The sequence below is a fragment of the Podarcis filfolensis genome, assembly GCF_964270895.1.
Source record: "Podarcis filfolensis genome assembly, chromosome: 3".
NCBI lineage: Eukaryota > Metazoa > Chordata > Lepidosauria > Squamata > Lacertidae > Podarcis > Podarcis filfolensis.
The window spans coordinates 4728229-4752686 of record NC_139606.1 but is presented as its reverse complement, the minus strand read 5'-3'; the positions used below and the strand labels follow the sequence as shown (position 1 = coordinate 4752686).

The 24458-nt window shown below is 44.5% G+C and overlaps 1 protein-coding gene across 2 annotated transcripts in view; it reads left to right on the top strand.

Moving 5' to 3' along the window:
- PKHD1 (PKHD1 ciliary IPT domain containing fibrocystin/polyductin) overlaps positions 1-24458 on the top strand; it is a 238340-nt gene that overhangs the window by 46920 nt on the left and 166962 nt on the right. For both annotated transcript variants that reach the window (XM_083606347.1, XM_083606348.1), the window contains 3 exons: positions 321-461; positions 6567-6801; positions 9718-9868. In XM_083606347.1, coding sequence (XP_083462473.1) covers positions 321-461; positions 6567-6801; positions 9718-9868 — 527 coding nt within the window. The remainder of the gene's footprint in view (positions 1-320; positions 462-6566; positions 6802-9717; positions 9869-24458) is intronic.

The following is a 24458-nucleotide window of genomic DNA, read 5'->3' as shown; positions in this document are numbered from 1 at the left end:
CTTTGGATACTAATGGGGTATTTAGTCACTGCCTTGTATTCTGAGGCTATGGTGAAGCTTTCTGTAACCTGTTCAAGAGCTTATCTGTTGTATACTCTTTTTGTGTGTAACCACCTCTGTATGGTTGTGGGCTTTCTATCTTGAATAGCTGCCTTGCTTTCCTTGTGGATATATGGATGGCACAAGAGCTGCCTGTATCTTCATCGACTATCTCCAATGGCTGGGTATTTCATATTTCTGGATTGACTGATGTTAACAAGAAGATCTCAGCAACTGGCAATTATTTAGCTCAATGCAAATTTTCTGTTTTTTCCTTCAAGGTTGCCTAGGTGGTGGAGAAATACACATACATGGGACTGGATTCTCTCCAGGAAATACTTCCGTTACCATCTGTGGTGCTGTCTGTGAGATGCTGGATGTCACACCAACTGATCTGCGATGCTTAGCCCAACCCTTGAATGGTCAGTTCAGCTGTATGGACAGAGAGATGTGCTTAGGGAGAAAGCGAATGGGTGAAAGAAAGAGAAGGGAAACGGTTGCCTTTTTGTCTTACGGTTGGTCCTCACCACTGGAGTATCCGGTTTGTTAATTTGAAAATCTTCATTGCTTCTTAAAACAGAATGAATGATAACAAGGAGTGGTGTAATGTTGTGCCTTGTAGTCAGTAGAAGCAAATGAAGAATGGTTTTAAAATATGACAGTAAAACATGCTGTGCAGCATTGGGCAGCTAATACTTCTCCACCTCCTCCTCCTCCTCTTCCTCTGCCCTCTAAATCTGCTCCGGAGGCTTGGGGGAACTCCCAGAACAGGTTTAGGGCATGCACAGAGGATATACAGGGGAGGAGAGGGGGACAAGTCCTGTTGTGCAAGCGAAACTTGTTCGCCGTACACATACCTCCCTTAGCGCTGTAGTTAATTCCCCCCATTCTTGTGCTCTTCCCACATCCTTGGGCGGTGAGAAGTTCACTTACTCAGGTTTGGTTTTCTTTGGTAGGAGGTCCCTGGAGGTTTATGCTGTTTATTTACAAATGTACAAGTTGAGCATAGGTGGTGGCACAGCTTAAGCACTCCAAGTGGACAGCCAAATCGTACTGCTCCAACATTAGATCTCCAGAGAGAAACAGACATTGCCACGCAGCACATTTCAGAGCCCCAAACAAGTCGTGTTTTCATTAGTCTACTGTCAGGAGCGGGAGCAAGTCAGCAGTAACTCACAAGGTGTCAGTGAAATTAACTCTTTATTCAAAGAAACAAAGTACAGTGTTACCTCGAGTTGCAAACCCCCCAGGTTACAAACGCTTCAGGTTACAAACGCCACTAATCTGGAAGAGTTACCTCAAGTTGAGAACTTTGCCCCAGGATGAGAACGGAAATTGTGTGCTGGCGGCACAGTGGCAGCAAGAGGCCCCATTAGCGAAAGCACGCCTCTAGTTAAGAGCAGTTTCAGGTTAAGAACGGACCTCCGGAACGAATTAAGTTCGTAACTAGAGGTACCACTGTAGCTCAGTCCTAGTGATCACACCAACTTTTTCCAGTAAGTCTTGCCTCAATGAGGCAGTTACAAAAACTGCGAAAATTGCCTTACCTCCCCTCCCCTTGCGAAGGCTTCTCCCCTGGGTCCTTCCCCAGCAGCACAAGCCTCCTTCATCTTCTCTCTCTTTGCTCTGCCCTCTTCATTTCTCTGTGTGTTCTGGGAGACCAGTGGTGGAGGGGAACTGGTCTCAGCAGGAGGGGGAGACCCCCCTGGATTCATCAGCAGCCTGCCTCATCTCTGTCTCCTGGCCCCCCTCCTTTCCTGGACTGCTCTCTGCCAAAGGGCGAGCAATTTTCTAGGTTTCCAGAGGTCCCTCCATCACAACATTCCTTCCATCCCTTTGAGGGCAACTATTGGTTTTTACCTGGTATAGGCATTTCATAAAATTAGCTTAATTTTTACCCCAAGTAATACTAAAGAAAGACTTTGCATGCCTTGTTTCACTAATATGAGTTTTGAAACCTGGAAAATATCCTTCATACGTTCATTTATAGGATAAGAATGATGGTTCGATTTGTCAACATAGCATCACTTTATAAAAAAAGAAATTACCACAGAGAAGATAATTTTAGTTATTTGTAGATAAAAGACCAGTTACTTACAAAAATAAAATTAACTAAACTACAGTTATAAAAACATAAAAATGAAATATTTAATATTAAAATTGATTTGTACACAGGAGAGGGGTTGTTGCTTTTGACTCCTTGCAATACTTTAAATTGCCATTAGATGTCAGCAAATGAACATTTGATTCGATCAATATCCTTTAGTAATTTGGCTGGGAAAGTTCGGTTAGATTATGTGCTGCAGATGTGGTATAAAGAATTTACTCATTGTTTCCGGTTGCTTCAGACTAGAGAATGGAAGGTAGTTGTCACTGTTTTTGCAAATGTAATAAAAGACAGCCCATGAGAAATAGCCTGCGTGTAAACGCATGAATAAAATTTGGCAGCAACAGCTGAGATTTTCAGCAGAAACACCCTATGTTACACAACAGCACAGGTAAGCCAGTCCAGAGAGAGGACCTGGCAAGAACAGGAAATCACTCTGTGCCACAGGTGAGTATGAAGGAAGGGCAATAGTTGTGTACAAGAGAAACTGTTGGGAGAGGTTTTGGGTTTATTTTGGGATATCGGCTCCAAAAGGCTTGTATGGATGTTTGCTTACTGTGAGCAGTTGTAGGATAGTCCTTCATGGCACTGTTATAAGGGCCCAGAGTCTTCAAACTAGGGACTTTGGGAGCAAACCCAAGGCATCTTGCCCTGCGTGCCACTGGGGCAGCTCATGGGGCAAAGGAAACCAGCTGTCACTCACACAGGTGAGGAAGCAAAGAGGTGTTGTGTTGCTCTAGGGTAGGGTTCAAACAGCAAGAAAGGGGGCTTTGCCTGCACATTAGGAAGGACTTCCTGATGGTACGAGCTGATTGACATGGAACAGGCTGCCTCTAAATCTTGATTGCTACAAGCTAAGCAGGTAGAAGATGGGGAAAGAGAGAGTTTGGTGGAGGAATGGAATGGGCAGGTGTGATGGCCTCCAGCCAATGATGTTGGCAATCTGAAGTATAGGAGAAAAATTAAAGTGATGAGGGGAAAGGTAAGTGAAAGATTTTGGGGAGCAGACGCTGAAATGCAGCTAAATTAACTGAATGTGGTACCAAGGCAGGTGTGCTGAGCAACATGCAACTTTCTCCTGAAGTTGCCCCATTCTTACATGCCATCAGAATTCCTTCCTTTCTGTTCCTTTGTGGTTTCAGAACAATGGGAAAAGAAAATAATGTAGTGGATAAAAATAAATTGATTTAAAGGACAAAGGATAAAAAAGGTTTCCTGGTTGTATGGCTTAGGGAAAAGAAGTTTATCTCTCTCTGTCTCTCTGTCTCTCTCTCTCTCTCTCTCTCTCTCTCTCTCTCTCTCTCTCTCTCTCTCACACACACACACACACACACACACACAGGTCAGAAAGGAATTACTTTCACTTGCTTTCCAGAACAGTAGCTGTATTGATCTGTTGCACTGTCTCTCACCTCCCACACCCTTATCTGAAACAGCCATGCTGAAAACTGAAACAAGTTGGACTTTATTTCATGTTAGTTAATACAGAATGCTTTTGGATCTGGCTGTTTCCATTATCAGCTCTGACCTTGAAGGAATGCAGAGAGAAAAAAGATTGCCCACCTCTGGTTTATGTGACCCATTAGGAGAATAGCCAGGGGCAACTGAATGTGTGCCACATACATAGCAAAAATGTCCCAGCAGTGAGAGGAGTTTGTGTGGCTATCATAAGAACTTTGGTTCTAGACATGAGCTGCAGTGCTTTCAGTTGATTTCCTTAGACAAAGCCCATGGCAAACATTTCTCTTGCTAATCATTCTAGTGAAGTCGGACACAGGATTTGGCAGCATTTGTAGGACCAGAGCCTGCAAACTAAACATGGAGAGAACACATTGCTATATGCTGATTATGTGATATTGGTGCTGCTCAATTTCTTTTTTGCATGAAAATGCATTTTCGACTCTTAGGGCTGTCATGATGTTTTTGTTAGGACTGAGTGAAAATTGAAGAGCTTATTTTTCTTGCAATTTCTTTGCACCTGCAGTTGAAAATGTGTTTTGGAAGTATAGAAATGATATCACATGTCTGGGACTTAAGAAATATATACAGTTGTACCTCAGAAGTCGAACGGAATCCATTCTGGAAGTCCAATTGACTTCCAAAACGTTCGGAAACCAAGGCGTGGCTTCCGATTGGCTACAGGAAGCTCCTGCAGCCAATCAGAAGCCCCGTTGGACGTTCCAGTTCCAAAGAACGCTTGCAAACCAGAACACTTGCTTCCAGGTTTGCGTTGTCCGGGAGCCAAAATGTTTGACTTGCAAGGCGTTCGTCAACCAAGGTGCGACTGTAGTCCAGTTGAAGTTGTGGCGAATTGCCAGAGCGTTTACTATGGATTACTAGTACTTGCTTCTCATCACTTTCACCCGGTTAGTCTTGTAAATGACATGGGTGAAGGACTGCTGTGTGTGAACGTGACCAGTAGCTAATTTCTGAAAAGGGACTTGAGGGGAAAGTTCCCAGAGACACTTTGAGCTGCTTTACATGTTGCAGGCTGAGGGTTCACCCTTTTCTTTCTTTCTTTTTTGCTACTGCCTCTTTTATGGTGTCTTCAACAAGTTGACAGAGGTTGGTTAAACTGGTGAATCTTTTCATGACATGGAAATTTGAAGGGATGTTTGGGGAGAGAAAAATTCCACGTGTTGCAACGTGTGAGCCTGCCGCTGTCAATGACACCTGAGCTAAGGCAGTGAGAAGGAGGAGGAAGGTATGTGGGTTCAAGCAAGGGCATTGTAAAAAGTCCTTGTCAACTTGGCTCAAGTCTTGTGCGTAAGCCAAGGAAGTGGAACAGGTAAGTTGCATTTTGAGTCACTTTTGCACAGGGCTGTTGGTTAGAGACCTTGCAAGGGCTCAGAGGGTGTGTGACTTTCCTTTCTCTCTCTCCCTGCCCACTCTCTGCAGTGCTGAGATTGCCCTCCCAGAACAGGTATGCCTGGCATCTTTCAGCACCAGACAAAGACATTTGCATTTGCCCAGAGGCTTAAGTCTGTACAGTTATTAAGAGGGCCAACCCAAATGGCACCAAATAGCAAGCATGCTTTGCTCTTCATCAGGCTGGATGTTAAATAGGAGTTGGGAGATGAGGGGAGAGAAACAACAAAGCTTCAACAGTCACACTATTTTTTGTATTTTTGTCCCTCCTCACTGCCCCCAACCCCAAACTCCTAATCTGTGTAGCACCCAGCCCATATGGGCCACCTGCATAATCCAGGATTGCAGGGGGCTGGACTAGACTGACCTTCGGGGTCCCTTCCAACCCTATACCTCAAAGACATTCCCTGCCTATGGATTTTGGACATTTTCTCTAATTATGAATATCTGACCAGCTATAATGCATGTACATCTACTAAAACTATTGTGAATATGGGTGTTATTCAAATATCCAAATACTTTATGACCTTAGATCATGGGTAGGCAAACTAAGGCCCAGGGGCCAGATGTGGCCCAATCGCCTTCTCAATCTGGCCCCTGGACGGTCCGGGAATCAGTGTGTTTTTAGATGAGTAGAATGTTTCCTTTTATTTAAAATGCATCTCTGGGTTATTTGTGGGGCCTGCCTGGTGTTTTTACTTGAGTAGAATGTGTCCTTTTATTTAAAATGCATCTCTGGGTTATTTGTGGGGCATAGGAATTCATTCATTATTATTTTTTTCAAAATATAGTCTGGCCCCCCACAAGGTCTGAGGGACAGTGGACCGGCCCCCTGCTGAAAAAGTTTGTTGACCCCTGCCTTAGCTAATCAGTGACTGAAGGCTGAAGTGCTGGTTGTGTAGTTCTTTTTTACACTACAGATTTTTAGAAAGCAAAATTCAGTTGTTAAGGCCACAGTTTGAAGGGGGGAAGAGAGGCTTCTTTGCCCCTTCTCCTTATATCACCTTCCTACTATTACCTGCAGCAGTTTTTATACCCCTATGATGGAAAACACATAGTATGCACCAATTGTGATAAAAACAAATGGGTTTTTTGGGGGGGGGGCTTGACCTATCTGGATCCATTTCCTCCTCCAAATTGCAGACTCAATGGCTGCATTTTATTAAACAAAAGTCTAGAAAGAATGGTGGAACGCATGTGAAGCGTAGTTTGTTTATTTTCATTGGATAAGTTTCCATGCTGCCCTTCAGTCCAAGTGATACCCAATGGCAAAATACAGCAAAATCATTCCACCCTGAGAAAGCTTTAATGTGAATAGTAACAAAGCTGGGATAAGAAAATAGTTAATGAAAGTGCTTACTTATTCAAGGCTGGCGACTTTTAACTCTCCTTCCTCCTTGTGTTTTTAGCAGTAGCGTGACAAACCAACTGAGTGAGCTACTAAACTATCCCCATCACTTTTTGCAAGGCAAACAGGAGCAAGCCTCACCAAAGAAAAGTGGCGGTGCCAAACTAATATTGATGGCTGGTGATTTCCCTCTCTCTTCTCCAGCTTCCATAGCAGTTCTGTGCAGCTTGACATGCTCTTTGGAAGAGAAGGGAGATGACTGGAAGCAGCCAGGTGCAGCTCTGATCCAGTGTGACATCCGAATCAGAGCAAGCGCTTCTGTTGTGACGGCAGCCACACCGTACCGATACCTTTGTGACGATTCAACGTGTTCCTCTTCGCTACCTCGCAAGGCTGCTGTCAATTCATCTGGCATCCATTTTGCTGGCCTTTTTATCAGGTTAGACATGATCCTTCTGCCCGACAGTGGCTGGACTCCAGCGCACTGTTTTGTAAGGAGCACTCGAGTTTTGTAGGGACGGGTTTCAAACTGGGGAACAGGCATGTCACTGCACTTGCTAGCCTGGCGATAGCAGAGTGTGCTTTGGCCTGCAGAGAGATCTGCCTGACTGAACGTGAAATCCATTCATTGTTGATATCAAAGCATCTCTTTCTTTGTCTTTTTAAAGTATTATTTGAGTCTGAGGGACACCAGCTGATCCATCTAGTAAACATTTTACTTTGTTCCTGTGTGTGTATTCTGATCCAAAGCAACATCTGGTGAATGCCACTGGGGGGGAAAGATTAGGGATTTTGAAAAGCAGAAAAATGACCCCCCCTCACTACTTTAAGTCAACAACCTAAGCAATATTTAGAGTGCCCATTCAGTGTTTATTCATCGCTTACTGACCAGCAGGGTTGCTGTTGGCTTAAGATCCAGTGTTACTGATGCATGTGAATTATTTGGTACCAATTCCTCCTTGTGGTAACAATGGTCGGGTGTTTGGGGAACTGACTACATTATTGACGGATATACACTACAATTTTTACTTGTTCAAGTCCTGTGTTTTAACAGTGCATAAGAAGTAAACACTTCTGATTAGAGTTGCCAGGTTGTAAATCAAGAGACTCCCATTTTGCCTTCAAATCTACTGCTGAAGTTGGATTTTCAGCAGCTGTTGTAGCTCCCAACCTTTTAAGGGTTCTTCCCTCCCTTGCAACTCACCTGAATTCCTGTTCGTAACAAAATGGGAGGGAAATGCCAGAAATCAAGGTTACTCAGTGTCCTTATACAGGAGCAGATTTTTTAAATGTAAAGATGGGCATTTCTGGGTTTCATCTTTGCAAACATACTGTATTTTTCCGTGTGTAACACGCCTGAGTATAAGACATCCCCTACTATTTTGGGGGACTCAAAAAGAAAACGGGGGGAGATTGCCAAGAGTTGTTGAGCTTTTTTTAGGGGAATTGCCCAGAGTTGCTGAGCTTTTTTGGGGGGTGGGAATGCCGAAAATCGCTCACCCCTGCTGAACAGACGCTGACAATCACATGCTGGCCAATTGCCTCAGTGGCAGCCAATCACCCCCCACAACCCTTCACACAACCACCAATCAGCCACTAGATCACCGCATAGAATCTCCAACTCGCAGCTGCAGCCAATCACACATCCACCTCAGCACTACCTGTGCATAAAACGAGCCAACATTTTTAAAAAGATTTTAAAATAAAAAAACCCTTGTCTAATACATGGAAAAATACGCTATATGCTAAATATGTGTTGCCAGGCGTCTGTTGGAAGCACAGTAGCAGGGCCATTTAAAAAGGTTATCAACTCCAGGCACAGTGGCTGCCTCTCACTCCTGCTGCCTCCATGCATGTGACAGAGCGATGGCAGCCCTCCTGGAGAGGAGTGGCCCTGATAGGGAGCTGTTCCCAGCTCTGCCCAAGAGGGCAGGATAAACGCCCTCTGCCAGATCTCCTGTAAGTGGTAGTCAGTGTAATGGCCCCAGGGTGGGCCGTTACGGGGGGTGGGATGGGCCTGGGGCTCTGGCAACTTTAGATCCACTGGATTTTGGCAAGCACTTTTGTCTTGCAGGGCAAAAAGAGCAGCACCTGCCAAATTCTGGACTTTCTGTAACTGTTGGAAGATACGTGAGGCCTGCTTGCTTTGTACCAGTCTCATTATCTGTGGGAGAATTTCCAAAATGTCTGTTTCTGTTTCTCAGGATACTGTTGGGAACACAAGAAGCTCAGTCGGGATGCCAGCTGCTTTGCTAATAGGGCTCCTGTGCATCCCAAGCGACAGCATCCCTGTATCTGTAAGGAAAAAAGTTTTATCTGCTGAAGGTCTGCTCGCCATGTATATACTGTTAAAGCAGACAAATCCTGCAAAACCATCACCACCCAGATGGGCAGCTGTGGCGCTTTTCTCTCTCCTGTGAGGAAAAACGCAGATTTTTTTTTGGGGGGGGGAAATAAACCCCCAAAACATAGAGTGTTAGGGGCAAGTAAATCTGAGGTTTTTAAGGCAGCTGAAAGGAATGAAAATGGTTGCTTTGGTAGGTGGAAATAGATACTAGAACTTTAGAAGTTCCCCACACAAGTGAGCAGCTGTTAGCAAGCCGGCCTAATTAAGAGCACCCCTTTGCTATTTCCATTATTATTACTTCTCCCCACCCCATCTCCCACTTCCCAATGAGAGAAGAGATTTCGGGGGGGAAAGCGGCCTGTTAAACTAACTGGCACATATATCGAATCTGCTTAGCCTGGGCTGTTAAGTAAGTTTAATTAATTTACTAAGTTAATGTTCCAGTGCTAGCAAGAAAACATCATTGCTATCAGCTGGGTAGCAGGAATTGGAACCCTAAATGAGCTCATTTTTTCACAGTTGGAATTAGAGACCAGTTAGCCAGTTGTGTGGTTTTTCCAATTTCTGCGCTTGCCCTAAGGGAGTTGCAAGTTATTCATTCCCCAGGATTAAGTGTGAGTAAGAGAGGGAAAGGAGACAAGCGCTACCTGGGGTTTGCTGCCATTTTTGACTCAAGCAGTGTCTGTTGTCTTTAGTTGTCCGTTCTTGTGTTTGCTCCGTCCTGGAACTGAATGTGTACATACGTTTTGATCGGCGGGCAGAATGGCATCACTGAAAAACATTTCCTATGTGTATTTTTGTTGAGAGGGTTTGTAGATAAAGGGGGTGGGGAGGCAAAACAAATAAACAATAAAAGAATGGAAACAAAATTACAGAAATTTGCAAAGTTTGACAAATGGTGGCCTGCAGTTGCCACAAGCTAATGGCTTGCGATGATTAATAAGAGTAAAAATAATTGCATTTCATTAAGATTGATGACACCCCATTTAACCTCCCTTCTCGTTTCAGCCCTAAAGTGGAAAGAGATGAAGTTCTCATCTATAATAGCTCCTGTAACATTACCATGGAAACTGAGGCAGAGATGGAGTGTGAGGAACCTAATCAGCCAATTACCGCCAAGATTACTGAGATATGGAAAGAGCGGGGCCAGAACACTCAGGTATAATCAAATCTTTTTTATAGACTGATTCAAACAGCTTAAAATTAAATTTGTAATATTGTGTACATTTAAGAGGGAAAAAAAAACAATTTAGGCCAGGCAGAGGCAATATATAATTTTAACCGCTATCCAACTTTGAATAGCATTTCTAATGCACAGCAGTGGAAATGATGGTTAGTCATATGGTTTATCAAATATGAATGAGACCTGCCCTATTTCTTTTAATTGCCCTTTATAGCTTATTGTTATCTTTTTATTTTTGCAAAGCCTTTTCTTACAAATGCAAGCACTCTTCCTAATTCGATACTTCTTCCTGTCTCTGTTGCTCGAATCAGAGATCCTGATCACAGATTATTATGGGGCCTTTTTTGAGCCATTATGGAAACTTATCATTCTTTACGGGCTGCTTACCAGTTGAAACAGGCCAGTGACAACGCTTCTCTTTATGGCTATGTGGGGTAGCTGGGCAGACCTTAAAGACTTCTGCCACATTTATTTATTGAGGGGAAATGACAGTTACAATTCTAGAGAACTCTGTTTTGGTACTGCTCCACACTGGAACCCAAATCAACTTGAAAATCGCATCATTTGATTAATAAATAAATAAATAAATAAATATGAAGTTGGTTTTGTGTCCCTGCATGCTCTGAGAAGAACAGATACCTTATCTCTCTCAGCCTCTCCTTCTTTGCCTTCCCTTGTTCTCCCAGAGATGGTAGCTGCCCACACAGCTGATTTTGCATTACCTGGTTATGGCTCTATCCTCTTCTTCTTTGGCAATCACTCGTAGCTGAGTAAGATTGTCTTCCGTGAATACGGTCTTAACAGCGCGTCCATATGGCTCTATATTCCGTGTGTGGCAGTGTGAATGCTTTTTTAATTTAAAAAATCACCTTTATGAGTATGAACTTACTAGATTTGGTGGTGTTATTTAGGCAAATGTAGTGTAAATGTAATGTAAGGTATCTCTCCTATCAAATAAATGAATAAATAACATTTTACTTGACTCCAGTTGCTTGCTCCCTTACATCTTTTTGCTAGTGCATAGACTGTGAAATACCGTACTATTCTGTGTATAAGACGGGGGGGGGGGGTTACTGTAAAATAAGCTTAAAAATCAGGGGGCATCTTATACACAGATAGTGCATATGCTGGACGGGTGATTGGTTGCAGCTGCGAGCAGGAGCTTATCAGCGGTGATTGGGTGAGTGATTGTTGGCTGCTACTAGGGCTGCTTCGGATTGGCTGCTGGGGCATCAATTTGGTGGCTGATGGGTGGTTGTGTCAAAGGCTGCTGTGGATTGGCATCCGCTGTGGCAATTGTGTGTGCAGTTGGCTGCTGCTGGCGGCTAGCGGGCAGACGCTTGTTTTCTCCTGTGATGCGTGTGATTGGCAGTGTTGGGTGACTGATTTTCGGGGCATTCCTCTCAAAAAAAACCCCTCAACTTTGGCAATCCTGCCCCCAAAAAGCTCAACAACTCTGGGCCATCTCTCCCCATTTTCTTAATTTGGGATCCCCAAAAGTAGGGGGCGTCTTATACACGGAAAAATACGGTAATAAAGTGATATTACTGGTTGGCATCTTGTGTACGCGCTATATCTTTAAAGCACACTTGAAGCACATGCTGGCCCTCAAAGAATACTGGGCACTAACGTTTAGCCCTCACAACTGGCAGCGCCCAAAATTCTTTTAGGGGGAAAATGTACTTTGAATGTGCTCTAAAGCTCTCCCTGCCCCTCAGTCTAGGATTAACATCTGGTCAGTTTAAAATTACTCCAACTGACTTGTCCTCAGTGCAAATTAATAATCTGTTCTAATGTTGCGTATATTTATTTACCTTAAATAGCAGGTGGAGATAAGAAATAGCTTCTCCCACAAAAGCCTGCCTGTTTTTTTAAGATATCCGTGGAAACCCTCTTCTGAGTTCCAAACCCATATTTGGGTGGGACAAGGTTGGTGTTCACTGCTACTGTGCCTAAACTTTTGAATTCCCCACTTAAGGAGTCTTGAGTCGTCTTTGGTGGCCTTCAACTGCACCATTAAAACCTTCTCATTTAGGAAGACCTTTGGCCTGCTGCAGCTGGTTTTTAGTGTTGCCTACAGTAATTGCAAGGGACGCGGGTGGCGCTGTGGGTTAAACCACAGAGCCTAGGACTTGCTGATCAGAAGGTTGGCGGTTCAAATCCCCGCGACGGGGTGAGCTCCTGTTTATTGGTCCCTGTTCCTGCCAACCTAGCAGTTTGAAAGCACCTCAAACTGCAAGTAGATAAATAGGTACTGCTCCGGCGGGAAGGTAAATGGTGTTTCCGTGTGCTGCTCTGGTTCGCCAGAAGCGGCTTAGGCTGCCCACATGACCGAGCTGTACGCCGGCTCCCTCGGCCACTAAAGCGAGATGAGTGCCGCAACCCCAGAGTCGGTCACGACTGGACCTAATGGTCAGGGGTCCCTTTACCTTTACCTTTTACTGTAATGTCATGCTCCCACCTTTCCCCCTATTTGGCATTTGTTGTGTTTTGTGCTGCTCTCCCCCGCCTCCAAAAAAAAACTGCAGCTGCTTTTAAACTCATTGCTGGCTTTTATTGATTTTCTTTTATACAGTACGTCGCTGTTTTAATAGGAAGTATTCAAGTAAATAGTTGTGCTAGTGCCAGGATTAGTGCTAGCGCAACAGGATCCCCCCTCCGTTTGCAAGACATGCCCTGCAAAGTTCCCAGATCTGATCTGGGGGGCTGTGTGGGGGAACCCAGGTCAGATTGAGTGGGGAAGTGGGGGGAATGTTCCATTATGCAAGAGGAAATCCTTGCACTAATGGAAGGTGTTCCCCTTAGTGCTACATTAGATGCAGACAATTGTGTTACATGTCTACTATTTCTGTAAATTGCCTTGAACAATATGAAAAGGGTAGGGTATAACTATTTCAAAAAACAAGAAGCAACTGAGCAATCTCTCTTCCCAGTAGTGATAGTTTCTTAGAGTCTTGTTTGGAAGAATGTTCAGATTCTCCCCATCATCACGGGCTGGTTCATAGGTCATAGATAACAGAATTGTAGTGTTGGGGGACCCTGAGGATCATCTAGTCCACCCCCTGCAATGCAGGAATATGCAATTGTCCCATATGGGGATCGAACCTGCAACCTTGGCATTATCAGCACCACACTCTAACCAACTAAGCCAGGGGTCAGCAACCTTTTTCAGCCGTGGGCCGGTCCACCGTCCCTCAGACCATGTGGTGGGCCAGACTATATTTTTTTGGGGGGGGGAAATGAACAAATTCCTATGCCCCACAAATAACCCAGAGATGCATTTTAAATAAAAGCACACATTCTACTCATGTAAAAACACCAGGCAGGCCCCACAAATAATCCAGAGATGCATTTTAAATAAAAGGACACAATCTACTCATGTCAAAACACACTGATTCCCGGACTGTCTGTGGGCCAGATTTAGAAGGCGATTGGGCCGGATCCAGCCCATGGGCTTTAGGTTGCCTACCCCTGAACTAAGCTATCCAGGCATTCACAGCTTGTTGAATGTAGCATCAAATGCATGTGTGAATGAGCTATCAGAGATTAATAACTGCATATACAACTTTCCTTATTCACTATTTCCAGGCCACCAGTACTTTTCCAGGTTATCTTGCACCATCTGCATGTCAAATAATTTGGAGACAATTTAGGAATTCTGTATTTTGCAGAGTTATATTACCAACCCGCATAGCTCCCTATTGTATATCTATGCAATACTGTTAGCTCCATAACAGCAGAGACATAATTTCTGGATGGGCTCTTGGAGAGATTATTCCTAAATCATACCCCAGAACCTGGTTGATTTGCACCATGAGTTTCCTGAACATAAAATCTGCTTTAGCTTGAATGGCAGGTCCTTTCTGTTCATAGAAGAACGCTCTCTTCTGACCATGGTGCTGCCTAGTGACTAGGCCACCTAAGTGACTGCCTCGTGCGTATTTGTGGCTTAAAGAAACTTGTGTTTGCTAACTGAAACCCAAGTAGCATGTATGTGTGTATGTATGGGGGAAGGGGCAGGTCAGATAAAAGGTTTCCATTTTAGTTGACAGCCCCCTGCTAAGATTTATGACACCATGTGCTATATGCGTGCTTCTTTGTCGAGGCTTAAATCATGTCATGCAAACTGGCCTTACCTTTCCACTGGAAATAATGGTACCAGTCAGAGAAATGCATTAATGGCATCTTGTACATTGGGTTACAATAATGGTGCTATTAGCAAGAGGTGCAAAATGTCAGGGAAGTAATGGGACATCACCATTTCCCTTGCACACTGGACTCCAAGGATTTAATGCACCTCTACATATATTGAGCATCAAGCTTTGTATTATCAATAGACACTTAACCTTGTTGGCTTAAAAGAAAATAATTAATTCAGTTGAAAATTTGATCTCTACTTGGTGATTCTGGGATGTCAAAGTGTAAAACAAATGTTCTCCTGAAACTATTGCCTTGTCACCTTATAAAAAAACCCCTGAAAACTATTTTGTGCATGGGAAGTTTAGAGATGCATTGCTGTGAACGTTTTCATCTCTCCTCCTTCAAAATATTTAATTCTGGGAATGCTGAGTATTCTTCAGTGTTAAAGTACCTAGAGGGCAGGCTGTGGAATATGGTTAGGGTACATATTAAAGTGTGTGTGTGGTACTAAAAATAAGCACACAAGCCTATTATTAAAGCACAAATAGGAGGTGGCTTGTTCTTCTGGAGTGGATGCTAGCTTGCCGCAAAGGTTTAGCACTGAAACCCTGCCCTTACTCCATTCTGACCAGGCAAAGTATACCTATGTGAGGGGGTATAAGTGACGAAGGAAATAGACACTTGTGTGTTTTAAAACTCATTGACAGATTGGTGGCACATTGAAAAGCTCATTGGACTTGTATCATATGCATTGTAGTTCAGTATGATGGCAAAAGCTTGATTTGAACAATGACAATAAATGTTTAGATATGGATTTCTGGAAACACTTTACTTTTGATAGGATGTCCCTTGGCAGGTATTGTGGCATGAAGAGGGAATTTTATGTCAGATGGCTTAGATGGGATTTGGAACATCTCATGCTAAATATAGTAAGAGATGGATGAGACTTGGGTGAAATGGAGTTGGCAGTGTTGAGAGCAGCAGTGGAAGAGAAGAGTGGAAGCCCCACAGATTGTGGGCTGCTGCTGGCTGTATTGCCAACGTGTGAGGAAACATGAAGGCCGACTAAACATCAGGAAGAACTTTCTGATGGTCAGAGCTGTTTGGCAGTGGAAGGGACTCTGGGGTGGAGAACTCTTCTTCCTTGGGTTTGGACAATTAGGGTCCTTTCCAATTAGGGTCCTTTCCAACTCTACAGTTCTATGTTTTTATGAAGTGTGATTCTAATGTTTTATTTTCTGATTTTTAAAAAAATCTACATTTTAAATTTTGTTTGCACATTTTTAGTTTTTTAGTAAGCTGCTTGAGGCATGTTGTGAAAAGTTAGTCAGCTGGACCTCAAATATTCAGTATTTTATTGATGATCTTCAAGAGCCAGTAGAGTGAAGAAGAGAATACAGTGCTTCAGTTTAGTAAAACAAATGGAGGAATACGGTCAGGAAAGTATGCAGAACAGACATTTACAAAAAGAGAGAGCAAAGTTTAGGAAAAGACACCCATTTCCTGAGCATTCACTGCTTGGTCTTTTCCCGTTATCTGCGTGCAGACTCTTGTGACGCACTCTTATCGGAATCAATTTAACATTGATTTTGGCTTCGGGACATACCTTCCCAGATCTGATGCTTTCCAAAAGCCAGCTCTTTTCCTTCTCCCCCTAAGTGTTCCTAAAAATATTTTCCTGTCTCCAAGTTTAGAAAGCGACCTTCCCGTAGGGCAGGAAGGGACAAATTAGTAACTTGCATTTTTAGGCATATGTCCTCATGAGTAAAATAGGGATTTTCATAACATTGTCTGCATTAAGATGCACACACTTCACTTGCAGACATGGCTTTGTGTTTGTGCATCTTCGTGTGAAGGAGATGGGGAACACAAGCACTTGGGTTGTCCCATTCTGTCTGCTCCCGTGTCACATGTGAATCTCTCTTCCAAGTTTCTTCTCTCCTTCTACATTTATTTATTCTATCACGTTTATACCCTGTTTTCATATCATGTCTCAAACAGCTTACCAAAAAACTAAGCATGCAGCATACAAAATTTAAAATGTAGATTTTTTTAAAAAAATCAGAAAATAGAACATTAGAATAGCATTCATGGTGCAAAGCCCCCCGCTGAAATAAAACTACCTTAATATGTTAAATTTCCTCTAATAGGAGGGAGTTCCATAAACAGGACCACTCATAGTGCTTTGCCAGATGATCTCAGTGATTGACTTGAGACATATGTGGTGGGGTAGTCCTTAAGTTATTCTAGGCCTAAGTTGTTCTGGGTTTTGCAGACTGGTACAGGCAGGCCTTGTTGTTGATGGTCCTGCCACTGGGAGCTGCCTGGTTGCTGTTGACCCATGACAGGGCCTATTCAGTGGTGGTTCCCCATTTGTGGAATACTACCCTCCCCCAGTGAGGTGCTTCTGTCTCTTTCATGATTGACTTTTAGCAGGAATTGGAAAATATTCCTGTTTACCCAGGCATCTGATGGCTGGAGGGCACTGTTTCTGGGAGCTCTGAAACAGCTGGATGGGAAAGTGCTTTTATACATTTTAAATGTTTTTTGTTTTATTTTTTTGCTGCGGATATGTTTGCTGCCCTGGGATCCTTTGGGAGGAAAGGCTGAATATAAATTAAATAAACAGCACTTGATGGATGATGCCGAAATGGCTAAAATGACCGGAAGAATCAGAAATCAGGAAGACCAAAATTTTAATAAAGAATGGGGGAAATTTATAACTTATCTTAAAGACAATTGTAAACAGTTAAAATCATTAGTAGGATTCGAATATCACTTGTAGTTTAATAGTGAATTTTGGATATAATGGAGATATAAAAGATCTGAAAAACCAAATAAATAATTTTTTAATTTTTTTTATAAAAATAAACAGCACCTGAACCTTGATCCTTAAATCTGGCTCAGCAGCAGACAGGAAGTCTTTTAACACCAGTCTCATGTGCTGATAGTGGTCTCTTTCCATCAGCAGCCTAACTACAGCATTCTGCACTTAGGCAGCCCTATCTTCTGCACGTCACAGTCATTCAGACCTGCAGTTTTTAAGCAGAGGTCGGATGGCCACCTGTCATGGATGCTTTAGTTGAGATCCCTGCATTGCACTAGATTGGGGTTGGACTAGATGACCCTCAGGGTCCCTTCCAACTCCACAATTCTGTGATCCAGGATATATTCACCCCACCTTTTTGACTGAAAATTCCTCCAAAAATTATGCAAAAAACCAGATTGCATCATTAGGAATTCTGCTGCTTTTTTTCAAGCCAGAAACATGGAGTGGAGGAACCAGATGGCAGTTGATGGCTTTGAGAGATCTGTGAAGGGTTTGTCCCAGTCACCCACAGGCCGACTAAAGAAGCTCTGCTGTCTTATCTACAGAGACATACACTGCTCTTTTTGAGGAGTGGAGCCAGAATTACATTAAAGCCTTGATCTAATATGTCTTAGCATGTGCATGTGCATAACTTTACGATTGCAGGTTAAAAAGAGAATTTCATTAGGAACAAGGCTTTTGCCCCTTCTCCACAAGCTTGTTTAGAGTGCTGGAAATATATGCTGACGAGTGTGACCTGCAACAAAATGTTGCCATGCTCCTGTCAGTGTGTTCATCAACTGTGCCACCGTTCAGAATATTCCTTTCCCACCCCAACAGACAGGCTGTGGCCACTGAGCACGTTTTTCTACTTCTATTCCTAGTGTTCCCTTGAGCATGCTGACACCTCCCTCTCGTATATCACTTGCTCCATTTTGGAGCCAGGGCCGGCCCAAGACATTTTGGCACCTGAGGTGAAAAACAAAACGGCCCTCTCTTCCTGCCAGGGAAGAAGGGGTGAGTGAAGATCTACATCGGGAACAAAGGGGGAAATAAAGATCTACACCAGGGGTTGGCAACGTTCAACCCGTGGGCTGGATGTGGCCCACAAAGACCATTTTACCGGCCCCCGAGCTGCCCACTTGGTGAGTCCCCCACGCGCTGCACTAAACCAGCGGAGTACGGACTCAGAGTGGTGCCGGAAATTGCATCTGCACATGTCCAGACACTGAAAATTGCTTCTGCACAGGTGTGATTTCTGGCATCTGGGCATGCGCAGAAGCGATTTCCGGTGCCGCAGACATGTACAGATGCGATTTCCAGCATTGCGCTGCGCCACTCCGGCCCACGGATGTTCTCCGTGGGAATGATCCAGCCCGTGACTGGTAAACCTTGCCGACCCCTGATCTACACCAACAACCAGGGTGGGAGGAGACTAGCAGCGCCTCCAGTTCAGTAAGAGGCCACTGTAGAGGTGGCTGTGGCAGCAGCAGTGGGCAAGGCATTCCTTGGAAGCTGAATCTGCAGCTCCTGCCTCCTGAGGCAGTCACCACTTCTTGCCTCATGGGTGGGCTGGCCCTGTACGTAGCTGCCATACAGTCACTATTTTTCAGCTCCATCTACCATGGTGAAGTTAATATAGACAACCATGTGCAGTGCCTTGAGCATCTAAGTCTACTATTAGGCTATGTGGTGATGATGATCATGCACGAATGAATTCATTTGTGTAGGACAGAACCTCTTAGTATTCCTTTTTGAATCCACTGCATGTGCAACTTAGCCTGTGATTAACCTGGGGAGTCTGCTTCTGCAAATAATGCAGTTCAACCTTTTTAGAAACGAAGATGCTGGTGGCTTATTAGCTCATGGCTAAATGCTACTCTGAATACAGGGCTGGGGAAGCCCAGAGGAATAACCTGTCCACTTATACCTCTGATATCTAATGAAATGTCAACCACCGAGACACTGATGGGGTAAACATGCTGATGGGGTAAACATCTCAATACGAGATGCTGATGTTCTCTCTGGGCTTATGGGAGGTTTTGACCAAGCTTGGATGTCTTTGAACCTATTATGCTTAGTGAGCCTGCAGATTATTATTCCAGATCACTAGACCAGACCTAATCATCATGCAAGCATGCTGTTTTAACAATGTTTCCCTTGTACAGATTTTCCTTACTCCCCTGGCACCATAGGTGGTATGAATACATCTTTTAGGGCAGATGCCATGTATGTGAAGCCAAAGGCAGGAAAACCGAGCTGGTGGAGAATTGGATATGTGGCAATGCAGTCTCTTGAGAGATTACCATTATGGAACACGCAGGCTGATAACTCTAACCATTCCAGTTCATGGTGCTGTACTGAGTGTACTTCTGCCTAACAGAGCAACCCTAACTATTGAAAGTGGGCATATTCCATATTCTGTTCAGGAGGCATTTGTCTTACACCACCCTTTTTGTGAGCTAAATTGGCCATGGGTGCAAGTCTCTCTTTGCCCTGTTGTGTGTTAAGATCCCTAGTCCTCCCCCAATAAATAAAGACACAATTGACACAGAATTTAGTTTAAGGTTATTGGCATAATTTTGGCCACAACTTTATTGATTACAGATCGTGAGTGGTTTGCTTAGGCATTGGTTCCCGACTAGCTGCACCTGACCTTGGCAGGGCAGCACTGACGACTGGACACCGGCAGAGGTCAGTACAGGTAAACATCGTGGGGGAGCGTTGGACCAGGCTCAGATTCAAGCTCACCCCAAATGCTCCCAGGGGCTCTGGCGTGGCCCTAACCCCTGGAAGGGGCTCAGACAAAAGCAAGGTGAGCCCCTGGATTCCTTTAATGGAATACCCTTTCGCGCATTGGAGGGGCAGGTGTGACAACCTCCCCTCCACTCCACATTGAACCAATGCCTAACCGCCAAACCTTACAAAGTTGTGACAATTTGCTACACGATAGGCAAAACCCAATGGCACCAGCCAATCAGCCAAATGGGAAAATTCCTACTGGGCCCCTGTCCCAAGAACAGATGACCCACGATGGCATAGCAATGTCATAATGAACCCTAAATATAGGGAGGGTGGGTGGATGATCTGATGCACAAGGCGAAAAGAGGAAGCTCAATACAATGTGCAGTGGTATATAGGTCCCTCAGTTAATGCATGAAACGATCCCATTGGCCAGAATTACACCAGCAACTGAGGGACCACCAATCAGGTTGTTGTGGCTATCCAGTTGCTCCCACCCACAACAGCAGCAAGGTCAGTCTTGTTGATCTCACCGCAACGCATTCTCTCTGGGAGGAGGACACGATTTCTGCTTCTCCCATGCCCCCAGAATCACCCTTTTTTGAGACTTAACACCTGGCTAAGCTGGGGTTGAGAGTCTTATGCTGTTGTGTATCTGTCTCAATTGGGAAGGCCCAAGTTTGACTTAATCCAAACGCTCTCATCTCAGCAGATCTTTGGTTTGAATTGTGTGGTTAGTTTGCTCTCCCCACAAAAGAGAAAAAGGTGTTAAGTATTTAATTAAACAACCACTTTTATGACTGAACTTCACTGGTGGCTGTGCAGCTGTGGAAATAACTGAACTTCAGCGGTGGTTGTGGCCAGAGTATTGGTGCCCCCCTTTTCAGTGGGAAACTGGATTCCTCCTTCCTCCAGATATTTTTGTCTACTTGCTGTGGGTCTCATTACTCTGAATGAAGCTTGACCCATCTTTCCTGTTGATGTGTGCTCTGTTCTAGGTGTTTGCACTGTGAGCTGCTTTAGGGGTCTCTGTTGACGGGGAAAGTTTTAAATAAAAAATGTGGAGCAGTGCAGAAGCAAAAAAAGAAAGCAAACCATGCTCAGAACCACATTCTCTAAATAAGAAAAACATGGGGGGCGGATATGGGTGCATCTGGTGCCACTTTCAATTCTGAAAATCTTAAAACCAAACCTAAAGAATGATGTTCATCCTGCTTATGCTTCTTATTTAGTCCAATAAATATCCATTAAATGTGGGAAGGGTAATGGACAAAGTTTGTATTTTCTTTTTTTGCTCCGCCCACACGCTCTACCCCTCGAATGGACCACTGCTTTACCGTGTCTCGTAAGATCAGTCAGCCCAGACAGTAGCTGTGCTGGTTGTTGCTGACATCTCCTTCTATGCACGTATTTACTCTTGACTGTTTGCGTGGACAGGCGGAGTCCCCAGATCCCGCGCGGTCCCCCCGTCATGTGGAATAACAACTCAAGACAACGTGCTATGGGATTAAATTGGCCACAACTTTATTAAATTTCAAATGTGGGTAGACCTTGGCTCAGGCATTGGGCGTTCTCCCTCCCCAGTCCCCAGCCGGGGACCTAGGGAGCATCAGGGTTATCCAGTGTGTGTGGGGGGGGGATGGGCCGGCTCTGGAGAACATATGTTCAAGCAGAGATAGCCGCCCCCGTAACGCCGCCGCCGCAGGGGAGAGCAATGACGACCTTTCGGCGTACGGTCAAAGCCTCCCTTCAGAAAACCCCTTTAACGGGGAACCCTGGTATCGCCGCCGCAAAGAGGAAGATGGACAAAAGGATTCCGCCCAAGGCCTGATACCGCCAAAGTTGTGACGTTTTGCTACGGGAAAGGCGAAACCTGCCAATGCAGGGAAATTCCTTTCCGGCCCTTTAACAGCGACCTTAACGTAGCAGCGCCCGCATACCTGTGAAGAAAAGTTAACCTGCAACTTCTATGTCCCTTTTGTAACCCCTGCCCCCATTGTAAGCAATTCAAAATCCATTTTTGATCCTCCCTTTTCAGGAGCGACGTCCTTCATAGATGGCGCCTCATTTAAATCGCTCTGGCTACTTGGTGATGCATGGAAAAAGACAAGTTTATTCTCTGACACCTTGTCCCCCAGCAGTACTTCTGAAGTTGGAAGCAGCCGACCCTCTGGTCTTCATACTTACACTGATGTTTGTCAGTGATATTTTGTAGGCTTCTCTGAACCTATGCTGCTTCATATCGCCTCATTCTTCTCAATATCTGGACAGCCGTCTTTCAAAATTATATTAAATGACCTCCCACCCCAGGAGAACAGTAAGTCCTGTGTGATCAGTGTGCAGCAGCAGCAACAACTGAAAGTCCAAGTTTAAGTGCAGATGTTATCTTTACGAACAAATGTGCCTTCTGCAAGGTTGTTAAGCTGCGAAGAGAGAGCCAACATGGCTGCCACTGTTACCACAGGCAATGCGAAGAGATAAATGGTTGACCCTGGCCCGTGTCAGGTTAGGATTGATGCCACTATCAGCTCTAGTGCCTTTCCAATGATTTTTATTTTTTTTTAACTCTGATAGAGTGTGTTATCTAGTTACTGCCATGAGGGCAATAGCCTGGGGTAGGGGAAGGGGAAAGAGAGGGGGTGGGGAGAAAGGTCATTCTAAGAGGACAATCTTTGTCAGATTAAATGAGAAAAGGGATCTTGCTTTTAAAAAGGAAGTCGGGAAATAAATAAATAAATGGTGAAAGTAGCTCTGACTTGTAAGGGAAGGATAAGCAAAATTGCCAGCGCTTTCTCTCTGTTTCACCAGGTTAGGCTTGGGGCAGATACAGGGGGTTCTGGTTGTAGCAGTCGTATGAGAGAGGGATTTTGAATAATGTTGCAAGTGCTTTTAGTCCTGTAACTTTGAAAACATTTTAGCTCAGTATGCTCAGAATCAGGATGAATTTTCTTGCCCTTCTTTGCAAGGGAAGATGGGAAACAGAAGGAAAGCTAGGATCCAAGTTGTTGTATTTTAACCATTTTTTAAATGTATGCTGCCCAGAGACCTTTGGTTATGGAGCAGCATGGAAAGACCTTAATATATAAATTAATAAACAAAATAATGGCAACTCTGAAGTGAATTAAAGCTGTGTCAAGCAGATTTAACATAAAACTCCCTCTGCCCCCTGTGATATGGAAAGCTTTAGCCATTGTTTTTCTGCTGACAATCATTGGGAGTTTGGGCATAAAGTTCAGGCAGGCATGTCAGCAAAGGTTGCCATATGCTAAGCCTTGGGCAAAAATGGGGAACTGTGTACAAGGCGCTGATAGCTATATTATTCCTTTTTAATTTGCTGCCGTCAGATAATTGATAAGACATCATGGATTGATGTACATAAACTCCAAATTATTATTATTATTTGCATTTATCCAGCACCTTAGGTGTTCAAAGTATAAAGGGGGAGGTTCACCTGGTACCACCCACCTCTGGCCTCGCAGGTATTGCCTGACCATTGCAACCAAAATATCACTTAATGGAAACCTAAAAAGACAATAGAGAGGGGGCCATATGAGTTTCCCCAACAAAGTCACCTGCGGCTGCTGTTTTAATTTTGTCAGCTGCTCTTACTGCTAGGCAAAATATTTCTAGTTGACCTCTGGGTGGTTTTGGTGCTGGAGCTGTTAGCCCTGATTAGTTAAATTTCAAATGTCAGAGATCATTAGTGGTGATTTTAGCCAAAGAGGGTGTAGAATTTAAGTTCTTCAAACTGAACTGAATAAATGGAGAGCACCTATTTTTATGACTTTATCTCCTCCTCTGACATGGGATAAACCCATTTCCAGTTATATATCAGGTAGTAGGTTGATCACATAGGTAAAGGTAAAGGGACCCCTGACCATTAGGTCCAGTCATGACCGACTCTGGGGTTGCGGTGCTCATCTCGCTTTACTGGCCGAGGGAGCCAGCATATAGCTTCCGGGTCATGTTGCCATTTTGTGGTTGGCCTCTGGGGATTTCCCATGGCCGGATGCAACAGAGGGTAGGAAAGCCCGCCAAGCCTATCCACCAATCAGGAGGCAGCTATTTAGGCCGGTGCCGCCAGTGGTGGGGCCACAGTTGCTTGAAGAGCACCCCCCCTGCCCTCCCGTTATGCTGTGCTTTGTGTTTTCATTCATGGCAATAGAATGCCTGCTGTGTTTAATTGTATGCTATCCTTTTCCTTCCTTGCACCACCCAATTGATCTTGCTATGGTTCATTGAGGCTGGTCATTGAGTTTGACCAAACTGCGGGAGGCAGTGGAAGACAGGAGTGCCTGGCTGGGGTCACAAAGAGTCGGACACGACTTAACAACAACAACATGGTTCATTCTGGTTGCCATATCTGGAGCCGGAATGACCGCTCCTTGCATAAACTGGGGGGTGGTTTTTTCGTGGTCGTGCACAGCTCCCCCCTGGCAAGGTCTAGATTTGCCACCCCTCTGAGCTGGATACCTGGAGGTTCCTGCCTAGCCTCATCAATCAGCCAATCCCGGCTGGGGGGGGGCGTTACCAAGGGATTTGGCCAGGTAGAGTTAGGACCGCCCACACTCACAATAGAGGGTGTAACTTACCTGTTGGTCCTCCATCGGCTCGTTTAGTCTATCTTCCCTCAATGGGGGGGCGTGAAGCCCCCCTGTGACGGTGATCCCAGGGTCCCCTGTTAAAGTGGTTATTTTGAGGGGAGGCACTGGCCATACACCAATGGGTTGTCAGTGCTCTCCCCTTCGATGCGCAAAATGGTGGGGGCGTGCTCTCTGCCTGAACAGACGTTCTCTAGAGTCAGCCGAATCCTCACACACTTTGGATAACCCTGATGTTCCCCAGATCCCCGGCTGGGGACTGGGAGGGATAAAC